We start from the raw sequence: 8171 nt of genomic DNA on the forward strand, positions 1-8171 counted from the left end.
AAAGAGGTCTCAGTGCAAGAAATTTTGGGTAAGGAAGCTGCGGATGTATTAAACGAGGAATCCAGCTGCACGCTGTTTGCTAGACATCTGTGTTTTCTGCTATCCATACCTTCCTGTTTCCTGGTGGCTGTATGTCTCTATTTCCTCCTGTCTCTATTTCTTAATCGCACGAACTACAGGCACAACTTCCCCAGCACTCGCAGGTGCAGCGGTTTCTGGTTTACAAGGGTTACGGCGTCTCATATTTTGTGCTATTCATCCTCCTTAAGGATCAAAGCTCTTCTGAACAGATTACTGGCCTGAAACCAAACCACTGAAATGGTAATATGGTAGTTCTTTTAAAAAAAGTGTAGGTATTTTCTGGTGTTTTCCCATCAAGTACCTGCCCAAATTCTGTATGGCACACGCCGGGAATCAATAGAAGTTAACAAGTCCTCAAAACATTCCCCATCTCTTTGTTTAATCTCCTTTACAATAAAGCAAAGGGAAGAGAATTAAAAATCTTTGAAGTATATTAAGCCTCAAAAGGCTCAGCCAAGTAGACTTAAAATAGTCACTTATTTTCCAAAACTGGTTTGTCGAGGAACAATAAAAGGAAGTAAAATTTATGGAGAAATTATACAGTGGATTTGTCACTTAAAATATCGTAACTGTCTCGGGGACAATACCCCATGCTGAGGATTAATGGTCCCTCCAGACCTTTGATTCACCAGCGCCTTTTCTTTGCCCTTGACAAATTGGATTTTTAGGAATGGGAAGGTCGCCTGGCCCATTGTCTGCCAGCCATTCACTCCGCCTGATTATGCAGGAGGGTTAGGGAAAGGCTCCATGTGACCCTCTTGGATGGGACTCCGCAGCTGCTCGAGGAGCCAAACTCTCTCACCAAACTCTGCGCCCCAGAGCATCCCCCTGCCAAGGGGTACCCCTCCTGCTCCCGTTGAAAAGCCAGCGTCCACACACCGCCGCGTCACTCTGCGGGCGGAGATACGCCTGTGCTCATCCTCCCGCCGCCTGCCGCTGTCACTCCGGCACCCTTAAGTAGTTGGGGTTCCCGAGCGCTCACACCCAGCGGCAGCGATGCAAACCAGCAGGGCTCCGGCCATCAGCGTCAGCGCGGAGAGCTGCATCCCGGCTGGGCTGCGCTTGGGTCCTGTGCCGGGCACCTTCAAACTGGGCAAGTACCTGTCAGATCGCAAGGAGCCAGGACCCAAAAAAAAGGTATTTTCCTATGGTCTCTCCTGCACTGCTGGACCTTGATTATTCATTGGCTCGGGGGAAGTCGGCTTTGGGAGAAGAGGCTGCTCTTCTCCCGTTTCTCTTCGATCTTCCCTTCTTAGAGTGAGCCAGGAAAGGAAAGGGAAGCGTTTCCAGAGCGTCCTGAGATGTCTCCCCGTGGCTCTGCCAGGAAAGCCTGCCCGCCCGTGCCCTCTCCCTCTCCTCCTCAGCGCCGGGGTCCCCAGCGCGGCCGGCCTCCGCGGCGAGGCCGGGGGATACGGGAGCTCTCCCGGAGGAGCGGACGCGCCCGCCCCCGCCTTGGACATAGACGTGCTGGAAGCGTCGTCTGAGCCCCGTGCCCGGTGTCGGAGGGCCCTAGTCCCGCCGGCCGGCCCCCGCCCCCCGGGGCTCCACTCATTGGGGCATTGCCCAGTAGGGCGAGGACGTGCTACGGCCGGCTCCTCGACCCTGGAGCTCCGTCGAGACGGGGGCATGTGGCTTTCACAGTCCCCATGTTTTGTCCGGGAAAGGAGCAGATGCACCAATTTATTTCTGCGTTTGGCTCGGGTTCGTGCCTCCCATCCCTCTCCTCGGCCGATTGTCCTTTGGCTTGGGCCGGAAGGGAGCTTGAGGGAAGCGAGCGGGGGCTACTCCGGAGGCGGAGACGGGGTGCGGGTCACAGATCTCAGGGCAGCTCGACCTCCTGCCAAAGCCTCAGACCGTCTCCTGCTCCCGGAGCTGCAAATAACACGCACAGCCGGAGCGGGAAGGATGACGGACAGCCGGCTACCGGCTTCGGGGTCAGTCCATGTCCGAGCTGAGAAGGATCGAGGAAGAGGCGGTGAAGGGCTCTCGCCCCGTCCATCAGGCTCTTCAGGGGGCTGCGGATGAGACCCCTCCTTCCACCCCCCGGGCAGCAGCGGCTCACGCGTTCCGCTCTGATTTTTAATGCCCTTTAATTGTTTTTAAACGCTCTGCCAGCCCACTCAAATTTATTTCTCATCTGGCTCCCTTGGTTTCTCGCTTTAGACTGCTTTGTTCCGATTACTTTTATTGCACGGTCGTTCAGGGAATGGGCACTTCATTTTCTCTTTGTATGGGCAAGCAGATTATGAAGTATGGGGCTACAGGGACTTTGTAGCTAAGCAGAATCTTCTCCCCTTTTCCCCTCCTCGTTTCCTGACAAGTCTTGTATGCCGCAATTGCTTTGCACAGACTCAGACTACACAAACTCTTAAAAAAAATTATCTTAACTGGGCATTTAATATTGCGTTAAGCTCAGTGCAGAAGTTGCGACTGAACAAGGTGCGTTTGAACTAGTGCGACCCGAGGGAAAAAAAACATTTCCCCTCGCAATGGTGCAGGTCCCCGGGTTTTCCATCCTTACCCCTCAGAGCAGCAACTTCCTCCAGGGCAGCCTCAGCTCTCCTAAGGCACCTGAGAGCCGAGGAAGATCCTACCCAAAGGGTGGGGATGGAAGCATCAAACGGGCGGCAAAAGGAGATGCTCTTGCCGCTGCTTCCAGCTGCGATGCTCAGCCCCCTGCCTAGCTCGGGGAACCGGGCTCGCCAGGCAAGGCAGAGCGGGCAGACAAGCAGGGAGACGGGTAAGCCTTTTGCTTTCTTTGTGTTTCATCTGACGTGAAAATGACTGCTGTGCCGCCTGTCTTTCAGGTGCGGATGGTGAGAGGGGAATTAGTGGATGAAGCTGGGAGCTCAGCTTTGGAGTGGATAGGGTTAATTCGGGCTGCCCGAAACTCCCAAGAGCAGACACTGGAGGCTGTTGCGGATCTGCCAGGAGGACAGGTATCTCACTCGCGGCTCCGGGCTGGCCCGGCACCACTCTCTGTCACCTGCCTCCCCTCTCAAGCCTCCTGAAGAAGTTTCCTTTCTCACCCTCCCAGATTTTCTACCGGGCGCTGAGAGATGTCCAGCCGGGAGAGGAGCTCACCGTCTGGTACTCCAACCCCCTGGCGCAGTGGTTTGACATCCCCGTCACGGCCACCCCGACGCACGACGAGAAAGGTACAGATGCGGGCATTCATTTCAGAGCAACCAAATTAAATGAAACAGAACAAACCCTCTTTAACTGACACCTTTGACGGGAACTCAAACTGCGGCAGGCAAACGCGGGCTCTCAGAAAAATAAATGCCAGTACAGCTGCAGTGACTTTTAACCCGACACCCTTTACAATAAGACTCCATCTGCTTATATTTAAAGGGTGATCTATTAACTCAGTAACGTATGGAAAGGCCCCCGTCCGTCGAGTCGTTCCGTCATCGGCACGATTTAATGATCCTTTGATAGGCAAATGGGATTTCTGTGAAACATCGCTATGGTTGTTACGCGAGACAGCAATTTGGCTTAATAGTTTTTAAAAAAACCGCGTTTGCTTTCCGTGCTTCTCAGTCAGAGTTTCAGAGACTCTTTTCGGATTCTCTTGAGGGTAGATTCACATAGTCAAGTCAAAACGGGTACTAGGCAGTCCCTGTAAACTAGGATGTATTAGGTAAAAAGTTAAGCCGGCGTCAAATCACATTCAGATCAGGATATCCCAGGATATTGGGAAGGGGAAGACACCCATCTGGGACGGCCTGTTTCAATCCACAAACTGATTCTTAGCTGGAATTACACGGGTGCTAACAAAATGATAAGTTGGCAGCACATTAAACGAAGGAAAAGAAGACGGAAGGCTTCAGTGTTCAACTGTCGGACTTTTCCTGCGGCGGGCACCCCCTCCCGCTGATCCCGTGTCCGGCCGCTCCCCCGGGCGTCTGTAGCGGTAGCAGCCTGCTACCGGCATTCGCTCCCCTCGGGCTCGGTGGGCGGCGAGGGAACCCCGTCCTCTCTTGCTCGACGGAGAAGACCCTTCATCTTGGCAGTGTCCCCGGGAAGGGAGCGAAGGTACGACCCGGGCAGGGGCTGCCCCCTCCCCCTGTCACGGCTGGCCGCTCCGCAAGGTGACCAGGGTCCGGCACGAAGGGATGGCTGGCGGAACGCCGGGCTCTGGCTGCTATGTCCCATCGACTTGTGCGATGCACAAGAGACCAAATCCCTCCTTGTACTGAAGCTACACGAGGAAAAGAAACTCTTGGGCACGTCTTTGTCCCCCCCCACACCTAAGGACAATGAGGCCATGGGTCTGCGGCGGGTCACCCTCTCGAAAAGCTAGGAGAATTTCGGCTGCAAGAAAGGACACACTGCTGGGTTGGTGTCCCCCTCTTCCCCTTTGCAGCAGTCACTGTCTGCGGATGGCTACCAGTGCTGTTCAGAGGAAATAAAGGCAAGAGAACTCAAGTTTGCAAGAGGCTCCCAGCCTGTGGCATCTTCCTCGTCCCGTCGAAGCAAGGCTGAGTTGCAGACTGACCCTAGGGATCTGCTGTGTCTCCGGCCCCACAGTTTCCAGACTAATTAATACGGACTAAATGTAACAGTATGCTGAAGTGCTCTTCTTTTAAAGATAATACGCTGAAAAAAACCCAAAAAACGCAAAGCAAAACCAAACCTCAAAACCTCTACCAACCGAAAAAAGAGGGAGGAAGATTTTTTTTTTTCCTGAGGATAGACCGTGGAGAGACCCGCAAAGGCAAGAAAAGGTTGCAGGTGGGAGCCCGCGGAGATCCGCGGCCACATTCTTTTCGATCCGTGCCATTCCTTTACCCTTTTTCCGATGCATGGCAGTAGGATTGCAGCCGTGGTTCCTCCTCCCTCGGCCGCTACCTCTCCGGGGCCCGGGTAGACACGGTCCCGTCTCCCTCCCTCCCTCCTCGACGGGAGAAAAAACAGCGTCCAACGACTTCACAACGCTGCAGATTCCGGGACCGCCTCTCCATGGCAAGTGAGGAAGGGCTGCGCACGGAGGCGAGGACACAGGCGGCAAGACACGCAACAGCACCGGATCCTTCCACGCGAGTTCGCTCCCGACTTTCCCCCGGAGAGCGAAGATTTCGTTTTCCACCCGCAGCGGCCACCGAGTGATGCCTATCCAAAGCCCTCTAGGGAGGCTGGTCGCGGCCATCGTGTCCACCTCGGTGACCCGCTGCCCCCTGTGTGCCCCGACAGACGCGGCGCGCAGTGAAACAACTCTATCCCCATCGTTCCCCACGGTGTTCCCCGAAACGTGAGGAGCTGGCCTCAGGCCTGGAATAGGTTCTCATTTCCGTGTGGCACTTGACCTTACCTTTGGCGTTTCGGTGCATTAAACTGTGGGGTGAGAATCAGCTGGGGACGATCAGGGTGGGCAAGAGCTCAGGGGGAAATGCATGGGCTTATTGTTGTATTGTGGTGACTGGGAGAAATGAGAGAGGGAAAGATGGATACATGTAGAGAGCAGAAAGGAAAAGAGAGAAGAGAGAGAAGAAGGAGAAAGGGAAGGAAAATGTAAGGGAAAGGATAGAGGAAAGGGAAAGTGAGAGAGAGCGAGTTGGAAAGGAAGGAAGCAAGGAAGAGAGAGAGAGTGAGGGAGAGAGAGGGAAATAACGAAATAAAGAAAAATATTCCCAGACAGGTGGCCACAGAGGCAGCGTTTCACCATCGGGGCTGGGGAGATGCTCCTCCTTGGGAAGACTCTCCTGACAAGCAGGGTCAGGAGGGGGAAAGCGGAGCCTAAGCCTCTGTGGTGTCGGGCAGCCATCACAGCCCAGCTACCGAGGTCTGTTCCGCTTCAGAGAAGCCGAAATGTTTAGGGGACGGGGCACAAAGGGCATTGTCCTCTGAAAGGGAACGATTACATATGGCCCATACATATCGGATATTGTCTCGCCGCTTAATGAGGGGCTCACGATCATTAGATTGGCCTTTGTTCGGTGCAGGCGACTCCCTGACATACGCTACCTCCTCTGCAAACGCCAACAGATGGGCCCCCCGACAGAGGACTCGCGGCGGCAGCTGCTCCCCCCGGCCCTACGGCGCCCCGTTCGCGTGAGCCTGCACCGCTCCGCATCCCGGCACGGCACGGAGGGGGCGGGACGAGGCTGAGGGGGCGCGGGGATGCGCGGGGATGCGCGGCCACCGCTGACGGGTCCCTCCGCTTGCCTTTGCAGGGGAGGAGCGGTACATCTGCTGGTACTGCTGGAGGACCTTCAAGTACCCCAACAGCCTCAAGGCCCACGTCCACTTCCACTGCGCGCTGAGCCACGGCCGGCCCTTCCTCCACCACGACCACGGCCGGCCGGCCGCCACCACCTTCGGCCTGCCCCCCAAGGAGCCGCCGGCCGCCTCGCTGCGCGGGCACCCGCCGCCCAGCTGCGGCCCTCGGGAGGCCGTCAAGCGGGAATCTGCCGCCGCCTCCCCACCGCTCCCCAAACCGGCGCTGCCCAAGCGGGCGACGGGCAAGGAGGAGCAGGAGCGCGCCCTGGACATGAGCGTGGGGGCCGCCCGCGGGCCGGGGCCGCTGCTGGGGCCGGCGGGCGGCAACGGGCTGGCGCTGTGCCCCGGGGCACGCTCGGCCTTCCGCCCCGCCGGGTCGCTGCGGGAGGAGGCGCGGGGCGCCGCCGCCCTCGGCTTCTCCAAACTGCTGGGGGGACTGAAGGCGGGACGCGCCGCCGCCGAGGCACCGCCCAAGTGCGGGGCGCTGCCGGGCGAGGCCGCCCCGCAGGCAGCGGCAGCGGCAGCGGCGGGCCTGGCTTGCGGCGGTGGGCTGCGCGCCTTCCCGCTGCTGTCGCCGCTGGAGGAAGCCTCAGCCTTCCGGCAGGTGGAGCGGGGGCTGCCCGCGGCCGCGCTGCCGCCCGCCCGCTACCCGCCGCTGTCCGGCGGAGCGCTGGAGCGCTTCGCGCTGCCGCCCTTCGAGGGGCTGAAGGCGTACGCGGGAGAGTGCGGGCTGCCCGTGATGCCGCTCACCGTCTACAACGGGGAGCTGCTCTACGGAGCCGCGCCCTACTACCCGCTGAAGCTGCACCTCGGCGGCCTCCTCAAGTACCCCGAGTCGGTGTCGTACTTTGCGGGGCCGGCAGCGGGGCTGCACGCTGCCGAGTTGGGTTCGCTGGCCAGCATCGACCGGGAGATCGCCATGCACACGCAGCAGCTCTCCGAGCTGGCGGCCGAGAAGGGCCGCGGGAGGCTGGAGGCGCTGCCGGCGGGGGCAGCGGGGGCGGCTGGAGGGAAGCCCAAGACCGGGCACTTGTGCCTCTACTGCGGGAAGCTGTACTCCCGAAAGTACGGGCTGAAGATCCACATGCGGACTCACACCGGCTACAAGCCGCTCAAGTGCAAGGTCTGCCTGCGGCCCTTCGGGGACCCCAGCAATCTCAACAAACACATCCGCCTGCACGCCGAGGGCAACACACCCTACCGCTGCGAGTACTGCGGGAAGGTGCTGGTGCGACGCCGCGACCTGGAGCGGCACGTCAAGTCCCGGCACCCGGGGCAGAGCCTCGGCAAGGCGGCCGAGGACAAGAGTGACTCTGGCTACGCGCAACCCGAGCAGGAGCAAAAGACTGACAACGAGAGCGACGTGGACGTCTGCTTCACCGACGACCAGAGCGACCCGGAGAGCGGCAGCCGGCACCGCGAGCAGTGATGCGAGAGGCGGCCGCGGTGGGGCAGGGGCGAGGGGAGCGCTGCAGCCCCCCCTCCCTCTTATTCTGGTCTCCCGGCCTCCCGAGGCGGTCCCACGGGAGGCCGCGTCGCGGGGGAGCGCAGGCTATCGGGCAGCCGCTGCCGGCGGGGCGGACTGGGGTGCGCGGGCGTCCCCGGGCTCCTTCCGCAGCGTCGCCTCTGGCGCTGCAGCCGCGGTATCGGGACAGGGGCGGGAGGGCGAAACCTTGCCGGGCTCGGAATCCCGCTGGACAGGCACTGCATCCCCATAGGCGCCCGCATTTCCGTGGCCATATATTTTTATTGTATCTTTGTGTCGAGAAAATTGTGCCTTTTTGAAACGATTTTTTTCTATGCGCTCTCCCGTCACTCGTTCCCAGCAGTCTGAGCCGTGGGCTCAGCAGCAGACCAAGATCTGCACG

The 8171-nt window shown here is 58.9% G+C and overlaps 1 protein-coding gene across 1 annotated transcript; it reads left to right on the forward strand.

The window, feature by feature from the left end:
* Nucleotides 1-1077: 1077 nt before the first annotated feature.
* PRDM13 (PR/SET domain 13) lies at nucleotides 1078-7732 on the forward strand. The gene is made up of 4 exons (XM_017818689.1): nucleotides 1078-1218; nucleotides 2889-3020; nucleotides 3119-3239; nucleotides 6258-7732. The coding sequence occupies exons 1-4, from the start codon at nucleotides 1078-1080 to the stop codon at nucleotides 7730-7732; spliced, it is 1869 nt and encodes a 622-aa protein (XP_017674178.1).
* The last annotated feature ends 439 nt before the right edge of the window (nucleotides 7733-8171 follow it).

Source organism: Lepidothrix coronata, unplaced genomic scaffold (assembly GCF_001604755.1).
Source record: "Lepidothrix coronata isolate B3197 unplaced genomic scaffold, Lepidothrix_coronata-1.0 Scaffold70, whole genome shotgun sequence".
Taxonomy (NCBI): Eukaryota; Metazoa; Chordata; class Aves; order Passeriformes; family Pipridae; genus Lepidothrix; species Lepidothrix coronata.

Excerpts from the sequence above, each read along its gene's own strand:
- PRDM13 (XM_017818689.1), top strand. The coding sequence starts at position 1,078 with ATGCAAACCAGCAGGGCTCCGGCCATCAGCGTCAGCGCGGAGAGCTGC. Across the intron at positions 3,021-3,118 it reads CGGATCTGCCAGGAGGACAG|ATTTTCTACCGGGCGCTGAG; the intron begins GTATCTCACTCG and ends TCACCCTCCCAG. Across the intron at positions 3,240-6,257 it reads CCCGACGCACGACGAGAAAG|GGGAGGAGCGGTACATCTGC; the intron begins GTACAGATGCGG and ends TTGCCTTTGCAG.